This window comes from Carassius gibelio, chromosome A18, assembly GCF_023724105.1.
Source record: "Carassius gibelio isolate Cgi1373 ecotype wild population from Czech Republic chromosome A18, carGib1.2-hapl.c, whole genome shotgun sequence".
Lineage (NCBI taxonomy): Eukaryota > Metazoa > Chordata > Actinopteri > Cypriniformes > Cyprinidae > Carassius > Carassius gibelio.
This window is the reverse complement of record NC_068388.1, coordinates 27,194,866-27,216,641: the sequence shown is the minus strand read 5'-3', so window position 1 is coordinate 27,216,641 and position 21,776 is coordinate 27,194,866. Positions and strand designations below refer to the sequence as shown.

The 21,776-nt window shown below is 35.8% G+C and overlaps 2 protein-coding genes across 2 annotated transcripts in view; both read left to right on the top strand.

The window, feature by feature from the left end:
* emc8 (ER membrane protein complex subunit 8) overlaps window positions 1-7,977 on the top strand; it is a 31,816-nt gene extending 23,839 nt beyond the window's left edge. The window contains exon 5 of the mRNA XM_052531786.1: window positions 7,196-7,977. Within this exon, the coding sequence (XP_052387746.1) occupies window positions 7,196-7,355 (160 nt within the window). The 3' untranslated portion in view covers window positions 7,356-7,977. The remainder of the gene's footprint in view (window positions 1-7,195) is intronic.
* A 6,366-nt stretch (window positions 7,978-14,343) lies between these two features.
* Window positions 14,344-20,435, top strand: gins2 (GINS complex subunit 2). Its single transcript, XM_052530873.1, has 5 exons — window positions 14,344-15,447; window positions 15,961-16,075; window positions 16,163-16,262; window positions 16,867-16,993; window positions 20,198-20,435. Exons 1-5 carry the CDS (start codon window positions 15,358-15,360, stop codon window positions 20,312-20,314), a joined length of 549 nt encoding a protein of 182 aa, XP_052386833.1. The 5' UTR covers window positions 14,344-15,357; the 3' UTR covers window positions 20,315-20,435.
* The last annotated feature ends 1,341 nt before the right edge of the window (window positions 20,436-21,776 follow it).

The following is a 21,776-nucleotide window of genomic DNA, read 5'->3' as shown; positions in this document are numbered from 1 at the left end:
TGGGCACTTGACACTGGACTTCAGGCATTTTGGCATTTCCTTCTCCCCAGTATTCCTCCAGACTCTGGCACCTTGATTTCCGAATGACATGCAAAATTTGCTTTCATCCAGAAAAAAGTACTTTAGACCACTGAGCAACAGTCCAGTGCTGCTTCTCTGTAGCCCATTTCCTGCACACGCCTTTTTACGGTGGCTCTGGATGTTTCTACTCCAGACTCAGTCCACTGCTTCCGCAGGTCCCCCAAGGTCTGGAATCGGTCCTTCTCCACAATCTTCCTCGGGGTCTGGTCACCTCTTCTCGTTGTGCAGCGTTTTTTGCCACACTTTTTCCTTCCCACAGACTTCCCACTGAGGTGCCTTGATACAGCACTATGGGAACAGCCTATTCGTTCAGAAATTTCTTTCTGTGTCTTACCCTCTCGCTTGAGGGTGTCAATGATGGCCTTCTGGACAGCAGTCAGGTCGGCAGTCTTACCCATGATTGCAGTTTTGATTAATGAACCAGACTGGGAGTTTTTAAAAGCCTCAGGAATCTTTTGCAGGTGTTTAGAGTTAATTAGTTGATTCAGATGATAAGGTTAATAGCTCATTTAGGGAACCTTTTCATGAAATGCAAATTTTTTGAGATAGGAATTTTGGGTTTTCTTTAGCTGTATGCCAAAATCATCAGTATTAAAACAATAAAATACCTGAAATATTTCTGTTGGTGTGCAATGAATCTAAAATATAGGAAAGTTTAATTTTTATCATTACATTATGGAAAATAATGAACTTTATCAAACAATTTTGAGAAGGACACACACACATATATATATATATATATATATATATATATATATATATATATATATATATATATATATATATATATAATAAAAGTCAATGCATACAAGCGGACGGGTAACACCCCTTAATAAAATCGGTTTTGTCCTCTTTGATTAAGCTATTAATTACTTTCTCCATGCGAGAGGCAAGAGTTTTAGCATAAACTTTTAGATTGCATAGGATGAGTGATACTGGTCTGTAGTTGGTGCAAACTAAAGAATCCTTATCCTTTTTAATAAGTAATGATATCAAATAATTTTTTGGTCTCTATGAAATGAACCAAACTTGATTGCAAAATTAAATGAATCAGGCATGAGAGTCCCCTACCACGTCCACGCTTCATGAAGCTCCTCCAAACTTAAAGGTCCCATTTTTCGCGCTTTTTTGAAGCTTTGATTGTGTTTACAGTGTGCAATATAACATTTGTTCATGTTTCGCGTGTAAAAAAAAATGTATTTTTCACACAATTCACATCTGTATACCGCTGTTTTCACGGTCACAAAAACAGGCTGATGACTTCCTTGTTCTATAAAGTCCCTCCTTCAGAAATATGTAACGAGTTCTGATTGGGCCAGCGGTTCCTGTGTTTGATTCAACAGCAGCTTAGAGCAGGCTGCCCTCCTGGTAACGCGATTGGACTAGTTTTGAGAAGCAAGTGAGCAGGAGCATGTGCTGGAGATGTAGTTATCACAGGAGCGTTTTTAATAACGAGATGCGCATGAAAGCCGCATTCGTTTTTTTGAACAGCCCTAACATCTAGTTAACAAAGCTAAACAGCTTTGCCCTTTGTGTAGTAAATTACAGAAACCGTTAAACGCACCAACTTAAATAATAAAATACACTTACCGGTTGTGGTCCATAAACAATGCCTCGTCCAGACAAAGAGGGAACTGCTCCATCTTTCAAGAATAATCTTTTTGCGAATCCGGCATAAAACTGATTGAGATTGAGGAAGTTGTCCTCAGCAAGCTGTCCTCAGCAAAATGTGCTGCACATAGTGTTACGTGTGGATTATAATTTTCGGGAACAGAGTTAAACATAAATTGTAACCATTAATCTCCAAGTACAGCGTCCCTGGGAAGCCCAAACAAAGATGATTGGACTCGTCGTTGAAACGCTGTTATTTTCATCTCTATGGCAAACACAAATGCAGCTCTTCCACTTCTCGGTCGGAGCACAACAAGACCACGCCCCCTGTTTGTGAATTCATGTGGGCGGAGGTTAGTCAAAAAACTGTTTTAGTGACGTCATTACTGCAGGAACTAGAGGGCTGTAGTCCAAACAGGTCGTTTTTTGTAGGCAAATTCTGTTAAATATCTCGCTTGGCATTGCACTTTGAGCTTTAGAATTTTACAGATATTATTTATACTCTAACAACAACATTGCACACTAACTAAAGTTTAAAACATGGCATCACATAGAAGGGGACCTTTAAAGAGTCTTTATCCATCTCTGTGTTCTGAGGTAGTTCTAATTTATCCAAGTACTCTAGAAACTGACTCATCAAAATTTGTTTTATACAGATCCTTTAGATGATCTTTTAGCAAATTAATGAATGTTTAGTAATGGTGTCAAGACTCCATCTAGGGGCCTCTTCTTAATGTTGCAAAGGTGAACATTACATAACACTGAGTGATCAGACAAAAAAAAAAAAAAGTAATATAGAGATGAAAGAGTTGTAATATGTAATCTAACCTAGAGAAAGTCTTATGTCTATTAGAAAAAAAGTGAAGTCCTTATATGTAGGGCTGCAACTTACTATTAATTTGATAATTGATTAGTTGGCCGATTAATCGGATTAAAACCCGTTTTCTTTATTTTAATTTTACTGAAAAAAAACACTTTTCTACATTCTGCCCAATGTTCTTAAAACAAATTTGTTTTAAGAACATTGGGCAGTATAGTGCTTAACAATTTATTAGACTATCTGTCATAATACAAAGCACAAATAGTTTAGTTATCAGTCAAAAAATAAAAAGTTTATTCTAAAATTTTACTGTAAATTTTGGGACAAATAACGAACTGAAACCACTAAATAGTATTCATTTACATAACAAAAATGGCCTTCTTTGACTACAGCTCACATACTTGCTGGCATTGCTTATGTACTTTTTGACTAATTGGGTATTTGAATAAAAAAAACATTATAAAGCACTTGACCATTTTTTTTTCTGCCTTTCACAGATAAAATTATATTATAGCATTACAAATAGCTTACTACTGTTACTAAACTGCTTATAGGAGGTCTAACAATACAGAGAGCTAAAAAAATATTTTGGTAATTACCAATATTGTTAGTTGTCGATTTTCATTATCGATAATAATCGATTTTATTGATTCGTTGTTGCAGCCCTTCTTATACAGTACAGTCCAAAAGTTTGGAAACATTACTATTTTTAATGTTTTTGAAATAAGTTTCTTCTGCTCATCAAGCCTGAATTTATTTGATCAAAAATACAGAAAAAACAGTAATATTGTGAAGTATCATTACAACTTAAAATAATAGTTTTCTATATGAATATACTTTATACTTTATACTTTATACTTTTATTTATTGAAAATAATTTCTTCCTGTGATGCAAAGAATTTTCAGCATCATTACTCCTGCCTTCAGTGTCACATGTAACATCCAGTCTATCACATGATCATTTAGAAATCATTCTAATATTCTGATTTATTATGAGTGTTGGAGTTCTGCTGTCTAATATATTTGATGAATAAAAGGTTAAAAAGAATTGCATTTATTCAAAATTTTAAAGAAATTCTAATAATATATATATTCTAATAATATATTTTCTTTACTATCACTTTTTATCAATTTAACACATCCTTGCTGAATAAAAGTATTGATTTTATTTAAAAAAAGAAAGAAAATTACTGACCCCAAATTACTGACCAGTAGTGTATATTATTTCAAAATATTTATATTAGAGTAATTTCTAATGGATCATGTGATAATGATCCTAAAAATTCAGCTTTGCATCACAAAAATAAATGATAATTTAAAGTATAATAAATTTAAAAACAATTATTTTAAATTGTAATAATATATCATAATATAAAAAAAAAATTCTGTATTTTTGATCAAATAAATGCAGGCTTGATGAGCAGAAGAAACTTCTTTCAAAACCATTAAAAATAGTAATGTTTCCAAACTTTTGGTCTGTACTGTATATAGTATTCTGGATTCTCCAAAGATCGATTTACATGAAGTTCCATGATAAATTGATTTAAAAACTTTGAGCATGGGTTAGCTGTAGTATCAAGGTGAGATTTAACCAGTGCAGGATTTAAGACAGCATTAAAATCACCACCTATCACTAAAGGACAATCAATCTGCTCAGGTAATATATTTGAAATATTTGTGAAAAATGCCCGATTTGACACAAGAGAACAAGCACAAGAGAAGGCTGCCGGTTTGTAATACTCACTTTGAAAACATGCCACATTGTATTATGTTAAATGGGACTATTGTATCGGGTATTTACGGTGCAAATATTCTAATATCCAGGTATGCTTTATAGGAGAATTTAGGCCATTCGTATTCTATGATAAGATATTCAGAGCCTGCATTGTGTGCTCGCAATGTCAAAATTATGTCTATGAGAAGAGAAACCAAAGCAAGACCATACTGCCAGTGACATATAAATGTTAGTATGTATCCTAGATACCAATCCACCTAGATGCAAAATCTTTTTAAAAGAAAAGCAAAATAAACGTATTGATGTCTTTTGAAGGGCATAGAGAAAAAAAAAGAAAAAGGAAAGTCAAACAACTATGTACAAAGGCCAAAGCAGACTGCACATTACAGAGAATGTAGGTCTGCATAAACAAAAGAAACAAATGTTGATGCATGACCACTTCAATGCATGTCATGTCACCAAGCTTCGAGATTGAACCTGCTCTCCATTATCCCAAATAAATAGTAATAATAAAAATGAAATAAAATAATTTGTTATTATTTACCAGTCAGTGGACGAGCATACAGGACAGTGGCAAGATTCCAAAAAGGAATGAACAATTGTCCATGGCCACCTTGTTATTGTCCCCTTCAGGGCAGTTGGGAACACCACAGACCTAATCTCGTTAAGCTGAAAGGATGGAGACGTAGCCGTTGCCTTCTCTCTAGCACTGCAGAATATGTCTTCTGTTACAGTGAAGTAACAAAATCCCTCCGACTTTTGAGGAGAGTCGAACATCATCTGCTCACCTTTGTGTCATAGTTATTATCATTTCTGGCGGATATGCGAGGAAGGACTGTAGACAAAGTGCTGTCATCTTCAAGACTGGATTAAAGCTCTTTCTCTTGGTAGTTGTGGCTGGACCAAAGTCGGGAAAATAGTAGCATGACATTGTCCTGCGTATATTTCACCGTATATGCCTGTCACCTTTCAGGATCGCCGACCTATTATGCCATCTTAAAACACGGAAGATGATACATTTTTCTTTATTGGCGATTGTTCAATCTCTTTTCCGGATGTCCTTGACTGCTGGGGTACTCCTAGTGGGCTAGGAAAAGAGTTGTTCAAAATTTAATGACAGGATATTATACAATTTTTAACAAAGGGAGCAGAACGAAGGACTATGTGTGCATTGCTGCTGAAGGGTCATGTGATCTTATGCATGTTTTGATGTGTACTGCTTGCACAAATTTAGCAAATACATTCCTTATAAGCTTTGCATTGAATAACGTTGATCTGTCATCGATGCTTGAGGCTTAGACCTTTTTATAATGATATATATAGTTTGTAAAGATACCTTTTTTCCTGTTTCATTTAATCGATTTATCATTGACATGTAGGGCTGCGTACCGAACTTCGATGCCTTTATGGTATCGAAAGAAAAACTTAGATACAATGAGTATCGAAAATCTTTCGGTGCCAAATTTAGGTTCCAAAAGCCGACGTGACGGGGAGGATTTCTGAAGATACTCGCATTCACACAACACAAGTATAGTTGTTTTTTCTCAAAACTTTTCCGTTTTACAATGCCAAAGAGGTCTAAAGTGTGGCTACACTTAATAAAAGTGGATGCCGAGTCAGCAAAGTGCAACATATGCGATAAGAGGATTGCAACCAAAGCCGGCAATACCATAATGAAGCATTTGTTTGGATGAGTGTTTTTCCCTCCCTCCCTGTTTAGTTTGGTCTACTCCATTGCGTATCTTGAAACACGCCCCCTTTCACGTCGTCTAAATAACAGAGAGAGAGACAGATTTATCCGGTACAGCGAATTTCTCTGAGCGGCCACTGTATACATTCACTTAAAAAATAACCATGTGTGTGTGTGTGTTCATTCAGAATTTACGATATGCGAAAGATGAATTCATTCTTTGTACGTGCATTGTTTGAAATGCTGCTCGCAGCATGTGCTTTCAATGAGTGAGCGCAAACTCCGAACGCAATATTGAATCAGCAATATTTAGAAACAAGTGCAAACGATCAGCTACAATCTGTGCCACCCCTTCAAGCGAGTGAACAACGCAAATCAAGTTAGGAATTTTACATCACTCACGATAGCCCATCGGACTGGAAAACATGGGACGTGGGGCTAACAAGCCCTGCTCCTCAGATCTATCCAGTTTGTGAAACACTGGTTTCGTTAAACAAAATAAATGATTATTTTAAAAGATTGACTCAAAAGAATCATCAGTTTACTAATCGGATCATGAACTTGTATTACCGAGCCAAAGATTATCTATTTATTGAACATCTCGAATGAATAAAGACTTCAAGTTCATCTGTAAAGCACATGAAGCTATTGTTTGAGTTTATTAACTTCTATTTCATGCATGGTTCGTATAAATCTGTTAAATGAATACAAATTGTGAGTTCTAGAAGAATGTTTATGACTTGATGAGCATGTATCGCTCGCAAGGAGTTGCAAAATGAACAGCTGCTGTTCTTCTTTTTTTTTTTCAACGGAGGATCAGTTGCCCTATTGGTTAAAATCCCCGAAACTGTTTACATAAATATTAAATTAATAAATGACATCAAAATAGGCGCGTTTGCGTTATGGTGTGGTGGGCTGCTGTGGGCCTATCCAAAAAGCACAACCAGTTGTATTAATAGTTATCCTGAGTGTGAAGTGTTACCAGAATTTGTTTTAATTAAGGTGAAAATGTTTAATGTGTTAGTATTGATGTTGAAATGAATTTTAAAACGTATGGTATCGAAAAAAGTATTGTTAGGAACCGGTATCGAAACTGAGGTATCAAAATTGGCACCGGAACAAAAGCTTTTGAACAATACCCAGCCCTAATGACGTGCAAACAAAGAGTTGAGTGCACCAGAGTCCAGGTGTGGGTTAAAGGGCAGAAATGCTGAAAACAGAAGTTTAATGTTTTTTTCTAATGTTCTTTAAATTGCAGTGACTGCTTTGAGGATTGGATAGAGGCACAGAAGATCACAGCGGCTCTTCTAGAAAGCAAATCATACGAGAGTCTCGTAGACTTCGACAACCATCTGGATGACTTACGAAATGACTGGACCAACCCTGAGATCAATAAATCTGTCTTACATCTATGCTGAAGCCATCTAGAGATCCTGTCCACCTAACCAAACCATCAGTACTTAAATAGGAAGCATATCTGGTCATGGCTGGATATTTAGTACTGTATGTGACATACTCTCTCACTGAGCAGAAAGATTTACAAACTGAAATGGATCATTGTAAGTGCTGCATCCTCATGTTTGAAAACACTGAGGTGACTCCAGGAAATCTGATGTCAAATAGGTTTTATACCCATTTTCATGCGATCATTTGTATAAGACTCAATTGTACAGTTTTGAATGTTTTCGGAATAGTTTTATTCAACTTAACCACCCCCCCCCACACACCTTTTTTCTTGGCAAGAATCTTTAGTTTCAATTAAAGGTATGGTTATTTACTTTTCTTAACTACTTGAATTGCTAAAATGAAAATATTTTACTTCAGTTTAGAAATTAATATTTTGATTTATAAGATAAGAGATTGCTTTTATGCTTGGAGGAGACCAATTATGATTTGGTAGTGGTGGAAGAATAAATATTTTTTTGACTTTTTTTGATTTTTCAGTAAATAAAGGATTAGACTTTAGGTATGAGACCTTTATGATTGTGTAAAGTTTTATAAAAATGAATAAAAAATAAACATTCTTGCTTTTCAAAATGACTTCAAAAAGCAAAATGTAATTGAAACACTCCATCATATAGGGAAACAGTATATTAAAGCAGTATACCAGGGCTATTTAAATCTTGCCCTGGAGTGCCAGTGCACTGCCGAGTTTAGCTCCAACCCTGATCAAACATTCCTGAGCCTGTTAATCAATGTCTTTGGAATCATCAGGAAATCACAGGTAGGTGGGTTTGATCAGGGTTGGAGCTAAACTCTACAGTGCACTGGCCCTCCAGGGCAAGAAAAAAAAAAGAAAAGAAAATTTGATCAAAATTTCATGGTTTGAAAATAAAATAAAAACATATTAAACTTTGTGTTTGAAGGAGTTTGACTTAAGTTTAACAGTAAATGTTATGTATGAACTACCTGCATGAACATAAGCAGAGCTGAGAAGTAACTGATAACAAAAGATAAGTATTTTTAAATACATAGTAGTTACATAACACTCAGATAGCTGTGAAATACTGTCTTTATCATATCCAGTGACCATGTATTGTGGATTTAAATCTGGACAAAAAATATTTAAAATCTGGTACTTACGGTAACTATTTTAAGTTAATATGTTCGCATGTTCACAGTTCTATGATGGTCATAAGAAAAATAAAAGGTAAATACAGTAGTATCTTATTTTGATACTTTTTTTTGTTTTTATTTTATTTTTTTGTTTAATTTTTTTTATGCTTTTCATCAACTTGCGAACCCCCTGCAGTATCCCTTCGCAATATCCAGTTTGAGAAACCCTGATGCAATATGTCGTTAATAACAAAGAATGGAATGTATTTTCTTTGTGTTTTTATTTTTCAATCAACAAGGTACAGAGCAATTCCATTCCGTTTTATGTGATAAACAAATAGGGTCATAAAGTATATAAAAGTATTAAAAAGGTGTCAGATTGTATTACCTAAAATGTGTTATCTAATAGATTATTAACTACAATTTTCATTACATAATTTGTCATCAGTAATGGACTACAAATTCTACATAATCTGCCCAGCATCGAACATAAGGGAACTGGTTTGATATATCCAGAAGGAAAAATAATTATGGGAAAGTTAAATGTACCAGTAGAAATTAAAAAAAAAAAATCAGTAGCAAATGATTTGGAGTGCCAGTAGAAATGTCTAAAGAAAAGGATAAGAATAACATTTCAGTGGCAAATGTCACTTTCCACACCAAAGTGGCTTTAGTAATGGCTGTATGGATGTACTTTGCTGCATGTTTTTACAAATCAAGTGCAGACTAGAGTGTTGTCAAAAGACTCTTTACTTCGGTACCAAGTTGGTACTAAAAAAATTAAAATGTAATGGTACAATAATTTTTTTTAAGTACCGGTCCACTTTGTTCTTGATGCGCTATTCAAAAGGAGCATAGATGCGCTTTCTTAAAAGCACTGAGACGTAGCCACATTAAAAGGAGGAAACACACCAAACAAAGACAGACACCCAAAATCAAATGGAAGAGTTCTAGCAAGTTAGTTTTATGGTTTCCCACACATTCATTTATTTGTGGTGCCCGCCACAATATCAAAACTGCCGCAACAAATATTTTCCAAAAGGCTTTGAATTTGTTGAATAAACATGAGCACTGCATGTGACAAAAGACGAAACCTGGTGCAGGTGTTTTATATCACTTGTATTTCTGAAGGAATCCGACCATCTTTAGAAATTATGAATTTCATTTTCATTTCATCTTGCTTGTAATGCCTGAGCAGAGTTAGTGAGCGCAGACTCAGCGCTTATTTGATTACAGCTATTAAAGCGCCTCCTGCTGATGCCAGCCATGGTTTATTGGTACTTTGTACTCTTTTTGTTTGTTTGTGCTGTCTTAATATTTTTCAGTAGTCAGCAGTCAGATGTTTTACTGGACATTTTGGCAAGCCTTTTTATTCACCGCGGGAGTTTTCCTCATTTATTTTGGTGAGTGTATACATTCCCCCTGTGTGAGCGTCACACTAGAACTGTTGGCCGATCAGATCACACACACACAGAACAACGCTATCAAGACTCTTTCATTATCGTTCTCTGTGATTTTAATAAAGCTTATCTCACCCATGAACTGCCTAAATGTAGACAGAACTTCATATGTCCCACCAGAGACTGCAATATACTGGACCACTGCTACACTTTTTAAAGGCTGCATACCACTCTGTCCTCAGAGCAGCACTGGGATTCTCCGATCACTGTTTGGTTTACCTTCTACCAGCCTACAGGCAGAAACTCAAATCTGCTGAGCCTGTAGTTAAAACTATAAAGAGATGGACTGCTGAAGCAAAGCAAGATTTACAGGCTTGCTTTGAACTTACTGATGGTAGTGTTTTTGAGGCTGCAGCAACTGATCTGGATGAGCTTACTGACACAGTGATATCATACATCAGTTTCTGTGAGGACATGTGTGTTCTTTATCTTTTAACAACGACAACCCTTGGTTCAGTGCAAAACTCAAAACAGCTTTGCCAGGCCAAAGAGGGTGCCTATGGGAGTGGGGACAAAAACTAGGCCAAATACAATAAGTACAATAAGGGGGATAAGAGTGCTCAACAGCTTTCAAGTAATGACTCTACAACAGTGTGGAATGGCCTGAAAGCCATCTCCGTCTACAAGACCCCATCCCCCAGCACCTAGGCCAATCAACACCTGGCTGAAGATCTGAATGAATTGCAGGTTTGAAAAGCAAAAGCCTGGTCTGACACCCCACACCCGCTCCGACCATCTCACAGGACGACCATCAACACCCTCCCTCTCCCTCCTCTCTATTGTTTCTTGTCCTGTACTCAAGATCTTCGATGAGGATATGTGCAAAGTCTTCAGAAAGCAGAAGATAAGGAAAGCCAAAGGCCTAGATGGTGCCTCTTCAGCCTGCCTTAAAGCTTGTGCTATCCAGCTATCACCCATGTTCACAATGATCTTCAACAGATTCCTGGAGCTGTGTGAAGTCCCCTCCTGTTTCAAATGCTCCACCATCATCCCCTTCCAAGAAACCAAAAATCACAGGACTTAATGACTACAGACCTGTTGCTTTAACATCTGTGGTAATCCAAGAGACGTGCTGGGCTACTTGAAGGACATTACTGGACCCTTGCTTGGACTTACCAAGCAAACAGGTCTGTGGATGATGCAGTCAATATTTCACTATATCCTCCAACATCTGGCCAAACCAGGGACTTATGCAGGGATCTTGTTTGTGGACTTCAGCTCTGCTTTCAACACCATATTCCCAGACACCCTTCAGAATAAACTCACACAGCTCTCTGCACCCACCTTCATCTGTAATTGGATCACCAGCTTCCTGACACACAGGCAGCAGCTAGTGAGGCTGGGAAAACTTACATCCAACACCCGCACCATCAGCACCGGAGCTCCTCAGGGCTGCGTTCTCTCCCAACTGCTGTTCTCCCTCTACATGAAGGACTGCACCTTTAAAGACCCCTCTGTCAAGCTGCTGAAGTTTGCAGACGACACCACAGTCATCGGCCTCATTCAGGACGGTGACGATTATACGTACAGACAAGAGGTTGAGCAGCTGGTCACGCTCGAAACTGTGGAGATAATCGTGGACTTCAGGAGAACCCCCCTCCCCCCGCTCTCCCTCTGTGGCTGCAGTGGAATCATTCAGGATCCTGGGCACAACCATGTCTCAGGACCATCTAATCTGAGATTTAGGTGTACTAACTTTGGACGCAGATTTACGGTAACATACGCCTTCATTTAATCTACTTGAGAAAATAATTTCAGAGTCAGAATAAATCACATGCAAAAATGTATTATCAGTCAGGTTAGTATTATGCCAATTACATAACCAGTTGAGAGATCTCAAATCAATACAAGACATCCAATTCTCAAAGAAGATAAGAGTAAAAGATACATACCTGACTTCAGGAAAATACATAATATGGAGTGAAGAAACACACCATATTACGGGCTTTCTGGCTATGAATCCCCGATTCTCTTGAAATTATTCCTTGAGTACCTTAAGTACCTCAGACCAAGACAAACATCCCTTGAGATGGAGACAGAAACTAACAATTCACCTCTACAGTGAGCAAAATAGCTCTTAACTCTTAGGACCTTTAACACTTGTAGTCTATTTCATGTAAAATTGAGGCCATTTTACCAATCGCCCCGAGACAATTCAGATGACACCAAATTTAAATCTCACTTGCATTCATGTACAATATTTTATTCCGCTATTGACCATTCTGAGTGAGCTCTGTGAGGGGAAGGAAGGGGATGAGGAGGAGCCAGTGCATATGTGAGAGGACAGAAGTCTGTATGTTAATGCACTGTGTGTCTATTGTATGTCTCAGAAGATCCAAGTGTCTGAGGTTCGGTAATTCTTACAGTATTAAACTGTTTTCTCATTCCTGTAATGATAAAAATATTAAACTGATCTTTCAATCCAATCATATAATATCTCCTAGAGGGAATTTATTTTGTTTATTTTTGGAAAGGGTATATTGCTGATATTCGTTGGAAAGAGGCATGGTTAAATCCATATACATTTTGCATTTTAAATAAGGTTAAAGAGGTATACTTTAAAACACTCCACAAAATCTACCCATGTAAAGCTTTCTTATCAAAATTCATGGATCTTGACGACAAATGCAGTTTTTTTGTAATGTACACGAGAAAGACTTGGGTAATTTGTTTTACAGCTGTGATGTATCATTTAAATTTTGGGTATGATGTTAGTTTTTTTTTTCTATTTACCCCAAGAAATGTTAATTGTAAATGATATTTTAAAGATGTTACATGTTCTTACACACACTGAAGAAAAATGTTTAAATATGTTCTAAACTTTTACATTTTGAATATTAAATTCATAAACAAAAATGATCAAATTCACTTATATGTGAGATATTCTTAAAATAAATGAGTCGTTTAAGACCTTAGTGTTAATTAATTACAAAAAGAATGAAAATTTGTTACATTTTATGGTAAAATTGTTTGAAAAATAATGTCCCTGCTATGCTTTTCAACTCAATTGAACGCTAAATGTGTCTCTAGGGAAAAGGAAGAAATATCTGTTTGATTTGTTTTTATTTATTTTTTTTATTTATTTTGTTTGTTCCTGTATGTTGTATGATTGCAATAATTTGAATAGGTTGTTGTATTTATGTTAAAATGTTTTGTTAATCTTGTTTGAAGCAATAAAAAATTAATAAAAATTGTAGAAAACAAATGGAAACACCAAAAGCACCTTTAATGCAGGGGCGCCCCCATGTGGCACCTAAAAGATGGTGCATACTTTTAGAAAAAATGGTGTTAATGTAAAAATAAAAAGAGACAGTGAAAGTGACGTGACTTTCAGCCAAGTATGGTGACCCATACTCAGAATTTGTGCTCTGCATTTAACCCATCCAAAGTGCACACACACACACTGTGAACACACACCCGGAGCAGGAGTCAGCTGTAAGCACAATTAGAAATAAGTCATTAGCACGATAACACTCAGCAAAATAGTCTAATTATCATTATCGATAAAATCCCAGAAATCACAGAGAAATAACTTTTTGCCAATATTGCAACCCCTTAATTTTTTTCTTTATTTTAATGTGCTTTATTTCAATGTTTAAGAAGCGGAAGCAGTTGACTGTGGCATAATAGAAATTCCTCTGCTTTCGAGGCACGTGTCACGCTCTTTCAGCAGGCTGTTTAGCTTTGACGGCTTTCAACCTCACCCTGCTTCATTCTACTACGTTAATAAATCATTAACTCATCCATAAACATTATTTCTTCCCGAGTCCCGTCGGATTCCATTGGCTGTAGTGTAGGGATGAAGACAACAATTCCCATGGTTCCACACTGGTTTATGTACACATTGTAACCAGCCTAAATCAGTAAAAACATATAATAATAGAATGTTATGCATATGAAAATGAGAGAATTATATGAAAATAATTATTTGAAAAATATGAACTTAAATTTACTTTGGAAAATATACTTGGAACAGCACTAAGGAAAACATGTGTACAGTTAATTTCATATTTGAAAGAGACTCCTAGAACAAACATGAAGATCACAGAATAGTAGGTGTTCCTTTTATTTAATTTCTTTTAATTTCTTTTGTTTATTCTGTTATTTTTTTTCAGCCACTGTTTGTTCCACACTCCAGTCCAGCAGGTGGCGGTAAAGCATATTTTTGCCAACCGCCAAAAACGCTTAAGAATAATAATAAGAGGAAGAATTGAATCATTTTAAAATATATAATGCTTTAATGACATATTAAAAATGAGATCTGTTTAGCAATTTTTAAATTTATTTAGCTTTTCCTATTCCATCAATGGTCCACACTTCAGTCCAGTAGGTGGCGAGAATGCACCTATCGCTTGTTTTCCAACCGCCACAAAACACCAAAAGAAGAAGAAAAGGAAGAAGAACAGTGCGTATCAAACGGGATGTATCGGCTGCATCCGAAAACTTAGGCAGGTTACTTGCTGCCTCATCAGGCAATGACTTTGCAGGCAGCGTTTTTGCACGAAGGCACCTCACGAAATTGATTTTGGACAGGCTTCTGAGGCAGTGTAATGGTTTAATGATCTACAGCAAAATATAGAGAGCTTTGTTGATAACTAATTGAATATTTCATTACTGCAATATTGATTTCTCGCTAGAAATGACATCAAAAGTGGAAAACGTTGATCAGAAACATACATTTACACACAAACTGACCACCGACCACAACTTTCAGACGCCATCTTTATTTAGTTTGTAACATAATGTATTTTAGTTATTTTATTTAGTTCAGAATGTAACGCACAGGATTGTGGGATATCAAAGGCAGCGAAGGATACATCTATGCTGCCTTCAAAAATCGGCCAGATGAAGGCATCTCAGGAGACAGGAAGTGAAGCTAACATTGAATTCGAACGTGCCGTGATGCCTCACGTCCTTAGAATGCGTCCTCCGAAGGCAGCATTTTTCAGTTTTCGGATGCAGCCATCGCCCTCCGAAGGGCACTTCGGAGTGAAAACAATCATGAACAACCACATTAAAGGTCGTTCCAAACCGAAGTGCTCAAAACTGGCCACTTCAAAGGGCCCATCGGAATGATCCTTTGCGCAGATTCTTTCAATGATGACGGCCCCTCCGTGTGGGCACGTGATGAATGACGCAGAAGGGCACTACTAGACACAAGTGGTTTGGTCCACTACATCCTTCAACCCTTCGAGGCTTTCACTCCGGGGGGTAATCCCTTTGAAGGGATTAGAGCATAGGGATGAGCCCTTCTGAATGGAACACAGAGGAAGAAGAATGACCGTTAGAGGGCAGCTCCAACCATAACGCGTTCCCTCAGTCAGAGCAGCTTTGGTTGCCTCCTCGTTTCTCTGACGTCATAGACACACGTCCGAGAGACACGCGGGAAAACTGCCACAGCAGAATGGATCCAGCGGAGGTAGAGTTTCTCGCAGAGAAAGAGATGGTAAAAATTATCCCGAATTTCAGTCTCGACAAAATCTATTTGATTGGGGTGAGTAAATATGACAGCTAGTTTATGTTTTTAATCAGTAAAGTGATTATTGTAAGTCTCTGTGTGTTATAAATTTATGCGTTTTGTTTGCGTTCATAACCTAACATAACTAACGTTGACTAACTAACGTTAGGTATTTAATCCTTACATGTATGATTAAAATATGATTATTTTTGTTCAAACCTGATTTTCTTATTTTGGTTTTGAGTTGTTAAGGTTTAGCTCATACTAAATGCTAAATATAATCTCTGGTGCATTTGACATGTTGACATATATCAAGCAAAAACATCTTATGAGCAAACGGAGGAAGTAACGTTAGTATGTTCCCCCAAACAACTGTTAATACTTAGCCGTTAAATAGATGAATCCACGTAATGCATAGAAGCAGAAACTATGTATATAGCCCGAAGTAGGGTTTTTTGTTCGTTGTCTTAGTGTATTGAACATTTAGCAATATTCTAATTAAGTCACATTCATTAATACATGACATGATGTGTATAAACAAACTTTTAGGGAGATCTGGGTCCGTTTAACCCGGGTCTGCCAGTGGAAGTCCCCGTGTGGTTGGCCCTCAATCTTAAACAGAGACAGAAATGCAGGATAGTTCCTCCAGAGTGGATGGACACTGGTGAGTTTAATCACATATCTGTGCTTGGATAACGTTACCATCTTTCTTGAAACCACCTCTAAAAACAGATGATATTTTTGTTTTCAGACAAACTAGAGGATATCCGTGAACAGGAGAGAAAACTAGACACTTTTACTCCTATTCCGAGTCTGTACTACATGGAGCTAACCAAATTATTACTCAACCAGTAAGTACCACTTCACCTTCAGCATCTTCAGATAAAATACCTCATGCAATCAGAATCAGAGTTTTGTGGCTTTTTAATTATGTTTTTGTTTACTTTGTGTCATAATTTTTAGGGAATGATTAAAATGTGTAAAAAGAGAAAACTGTCTAAAAATATGAACAGAAACCACAACAGCTATTTTGCTTAAAGTTTTGGCTATTCAGAAAAAAAAAACACAAGCTATTTTTATGTTTCCATCTTAAGCTAACCATTTCAATTAAAAATGCATAAAATGAAAGAAAATTTTGCTCAATTAAGCATGATAGACATTTAAAAAAAATCATTATTCTTTATTCTTTCAAAATGTAGACCTATAATGTCAGCATAAATTCTTGGTGCTTCAACATACGATCAGCATTAATTATAATACAGCATTTTGAATCGGATATATGTTCTTTGAAAGCATGGTGAAACATTCCAACAAAGCTAACTGGCATGTTATAACAATTATTTTTTTGTGTGTCAATTTTCATATTAAAGCCATTAAAACTAACCATATGATTCATGCACACTTGTGCATTGGCTTTGAAATATAGTTAGTTTATTATTTATTTTTTTTGTGCAGTGCTGCAGATAACATCCCCAAAGCCGATGAGATTCGAACCCTAGTGAAGGACATCTGGGACACGCGTGTGGCCAAGCTAAGACTTTCTGCGGATAGTTTCATCAGCCAGCAGGAGGCTCACGCGCAGGTGAAATACAACTCCTAGTTAATGTGACATGTTGGCATCAGTGGATCAGAACCACAGAAAGGAATATGGGGTGTCTGATGGATTAACGGTTTGAATGTAGCAAGGTTTCCATGGCTTTGAAGAATTTGAAAATATCAGAAAATTAAAAATGGATTTCTAGGCCATTTCAAAGTTGAATATGAATTATTCCTTATTCATATATATAACCTTTTGGCAATGAGAAATTTCTATTTATAAGTGCAGTTTCTTTGATGGAGAGAAAAAGTATTTTTTCCTATAATCTTAACAAGTCATGGAAAAAACGTAAGTAGAATAATGGCATGTAATTTTGGTTTCTACTTTATGGTCGCGGAGTTCCGTCTGATGTCCGCACACAGACACGTGGAGTCTCACTCATATTTGTAAATATTAAGCTGCAAAAATAATATTTAAATATGAATTCTGTGTGTCTCCGTGTTAATTAATGGTGCAGACATTCGGTTTTGTTTACTATTTGTGCAGAAGTGCACATGGCACTTGTGTAGTACAGTTGGTACAACACACATTCTGCTTGGATCATGTTCATCTTCAGTTTCTCTCTTAACAGCAGTTCAGTCAGTGTACTGTTTGAGTAAATTAATTACTTGGGGATATTGGTTTATTTCAACTCAGAGGGAGTTTCAGCCACGTTAAAAAAAAGTGAATAAAATGTGGATTTATGCTTACTGAAGACATGAACAGTTTCATACGATTCAGTCTGATTTGGTGAACTGGTTCAATCGGTTCCTTCCCTTAACTGTCACTCACATTTTTTGAACATAGACTTTATAGTGCACGATTCAAACTTAAATTTTTGTAATTCATGAATGAAAACATTTTGTAACATGATATTGATGTACCATTTACATGCAAATGCAATGTCTGATTTTAAAATGGGTTTTAAAGGATGAATTTTGAGATTAAGTTTTCAGTTGATATATAATTTCAAGGCAATAAAAAAGTTTTTTTTTTTTTTTTTTTTTTTAACAAAGGTCAGAACTCCTGTTATAATGATTTTTGAGGGTGCACTCTTGTCATAAATTAATATATTACTTTTCCTACATAATTTTTAACAAAAAACATTGGTAAAATATATATTTGGGAGTCTTAGACCTTTCCAATGATACATATTTTGTCAAGATTAGATTTAATTGTAAAATATTTAAATAAATGTTGACAAGATGATAGATAAAGGGTTAAGGAGAACGGTGAACTTGAATTTAATGACTTAAATATTCATCTGTTCATCACATTGAACTATGGATGATCTTCAGAAAACATTAAATATAGTTCATGAACTTGTTGGTGCTTTATAATGTTTTCGTGCCTTTTGTGAGGCTCAACACTAACAGAATAGTATACAAACAATATCGGTTTTGGGTCAGTCTCTTCTGAACGACACTCGATCCGCAGAAGATGTCAAAATAGTAGCCGATACCGATCCTGAGTATCAGATCGATGCATCCCTAATAAAAAGTTAACGATGCGATGTATCGTGTAAAAGGTGTGCATCGGATACAAGTTGGCATTTGTATCACGATGCATCGTTTCTAACATGCTTGCATCAGTAAAATATGATTTATTAATATATTACTAGTGTATGTGCTGTACTTTTATTGTTTAGATAGTAACCAATAATCTGTGACCAATATTTTATTTGTAGATTGATTTCCCATCCCATCTCTGTTTTTCAAGCTCACTCTCTCATGACCGCTGCTGCTGCGTGTATATACACATCGCATCACACCTAACAATTCCATCGGGGCTAAAACGGTTCCATGAAAGACAAATTAAATTCACACAATCTCACTCATTTGTGCATGCTTATTCTAAAGCAGCCCTAATGTCGATCATGGACCAAATCAATCCACCATTACAGACAGCGAATATATCTGCACTGTTTAATGCATTTGAGACATTATGTTTTCCTGACATGTCACGGATATGTTTTTCATATTTCAAAGATACCCTTGAAAAAACACATGCATCATTTTCAATGTCAACAGTCAGAATTTAAATGCAGAAAAGTGTCCAATATAAGTGATAGGAAAAAGCTACATAATTATGTATTTCACACTTGCTTATGCAAACATAGGACAATCAAATTTGTTGTCATTCATTAATCCGAATATATATATATATATATATATAATATTATTATTATTGCCATCCATATAGAGTTTTATCACTGAGGTAATGTGTAAATTTATTTTCAAAGAGTAATTAAAAATAAAGCGGTCTGTTTTTTCTTCCGCAATCACTGTAATGACTCAGAGGAAGATCGTTCGCTGCAAATTAGGTGTTCATAACCTGTCGTGTCTTTTTCAATGATGAAATTACATTACACTTTTCACGTATTGTTCTGTACTCAGAAAACCCAGAGAAATGAATCTACACACGAAGAAGCTCATAAACAGATGATTACGATAGTATATGATTTGTATGTGATTTTCATAAGATTTAGGGTATTTTCATAATAAAGTATTTTTACAGAAGAAATGCAAAGCAGGTGCACCAATTATCTACTTATAAGGTTTCAGGTTGACATAACAAACCTGCGTCTTGTATTTATTTTCATTTCAATAGTTACAGAAACAGAGCTATAGGCACAATAAATGCACATGAAACATACTGACATTTGACCTAATAAAAATGTTATGAATGCTTAGCATGTTCACCTTGGTGATAAACACATCTTTTCCTTTATTTTTTATTATTAATCTTTATGAGCAATAATGACATAATATTCTCACTTAACAATTAGCTAAAATAGAATTAATAATTATATTGCTCCAGGTGTTCAGTTTCAAAAACATACAAGGCACAAATTAAAAACATGAATATTTAAAAAGGCGGACATTATTCAGTTTATAAGTGGTTGTTACTGTACAACTGGCTGTTATGGTCTAACACTGCATTGCTGCAAACTGTATACATTTGACAACAGTGTGGAGGTAACCACGCAAAAGCCATGCTAACTGTCTTCTAGAGGAGTTTCATGTCACAGGGCTAACTGTGGCGCTAACCCCTTTCTAAGTTAGTGTGAAACAACATTATTTTACCCAGGGTTAAAAGCAGGCCTAAAAAAGCCTAAATGCAGGTTTTTAAATTCTCTTTAACTGGTGTGATTTAGTCGTGTTAAGATGTCAGTTGTTTGATAAACTCTCATTCTTTTTATCTATTTAGCTGGATAATCTCACGCTAATGGAGATCAACACCACACGCTCATTTCTGCTGGACTCTCTGAACTACATGTATAAACTGCGCTCAAACCTGCAGCCGGGCAGAAGTCAGGACTACTGAGAAGTTCCCAAATAATGCAGAAATTCTCTACCAGATCGAGCTGTTATTTTTCAGCCTTGAAATGTTTTGACCATTTTTATTTGTGATGTCTAAATAAATTTGTACACTTTTTTTTCACGTACATTTCAATTTGCTCAATGTTTTCTGCAAAACTACACAAAAATGCTTTTAATTTGCACAGTTTAACCTTGTTCTCATTCAGAAAACACAAGCACACAATATAATTACCTCATGTGTCATACATTTATCATGTGTTGACAATAAGCAGTAAATCTGATGACACCCATCTGAATCTCAGGATAATATAAACAGGAGCAAAGGTGATTATGTGTTTAGGAAAATGAATCCTAGTGGTGGGAATCATGAAGAGGAGGGGTAAATATAAAAGAAGGGGACTGGGTCAAAGATCTGTAGTTTCTGATGAAATACGAAGCACTATAGTTGACCATCTTCTCGTGAATTGAATGGCCACGAGAATGGTTGACCTACATGATCATCTACAGGGTTTTTATACTACTTACACATACAATACAAGTACTTTTGTTGTAGAGAGAACTTCCACTATTCTAAGTACAGTAAATACTGTAGCAGGTTGAATACCCTCAAACTGGTGACTTGAACTGATTTGTAGCCAAGTGCTTCATGAATGTACTGTATTCTTAAAAAAGGAGAAACGATTGTCTAGGGTAGACAGATAAAAGTATTTTGTCAGAAGACAAAATACCAAGGAACTTCTTAATGTTCTTTTCTTCTGCAATATTATAGCATAGTAATGCAAATTGGAAGAGGATATTGAATTAATTTACAGTAATTAACAGTTTACTGTATTTTGTGTTCATATTCAATTCTTCTGAATTTTAAATTTCCTAGTGCTTTTCATCGACTGCGAGATCTCTTCACAGTAAAATTAAACTTTTATTAGTGGTTATTGCTGAATTTCACTGTATCTGCACCTCTTTGTTGAAAACTGTAATTTGCAAAAAAGGTACTTATTTGCAAAATTATTCCTGATTCCCACAATGAGGTTTTCGTAGCGGTGTTTTGAATGGATCTCACTAGTGTTCTTTAGGCAGTGGTGTGTTATAAGTCTGTATTTGTCAGGTTTATGTCATCTGAGGCCAAAGTTCGATTCTGACAAAGAATGTTTTTGACTAAAATTTTTAATTTGAAATGTAATCTTGTAATTTGGAAGTGGAAGTCCAAACTCTCTTGCACACAGTGGAGTAAACATGGTTCATCACAAGACAAAGCTTACACATTTTTGCTTTCTGCTATTTATCTAGGTAACACCTTGACTACATCTTGCACATTGTGCTGCAACCTGCAAAGGTATACACAAAAACAAAAAAGGGATTAAATAACAATGTTTAACTTTTAGTTAACCTTTCTGAATAATACTTATGATATAAAAAAGAAAAAATAAATCTACTGCTGAAAGGCAAGTGAGAAAAATGGAAACTCG

Excerpts from the sequence above, each read along its gene's own strand:
- gins2 (XM_052530873.1), top strand. The coding sequence starts at position 15,358 with ATGGATCCAGCGGAGGTAGAGTTTCTCGCAGAGAAAGAGATGGTAAAA. Across the intron at positions 16,076-16,162 it reads TCCAGAGTGGATGGACACTG|ACAAACTAGAGGATATCCGT; the intron begins GTGAGTTTAATC and ends TTTTGTTTTCAG. Across the intron at positions 16,263-16,866 it reads ACCAAATTATTACTCAACCA|TGCTGCAGATAACATCCCCA; the intron begins GTAAGTACCACT and ends TTTTTTGTGCAG.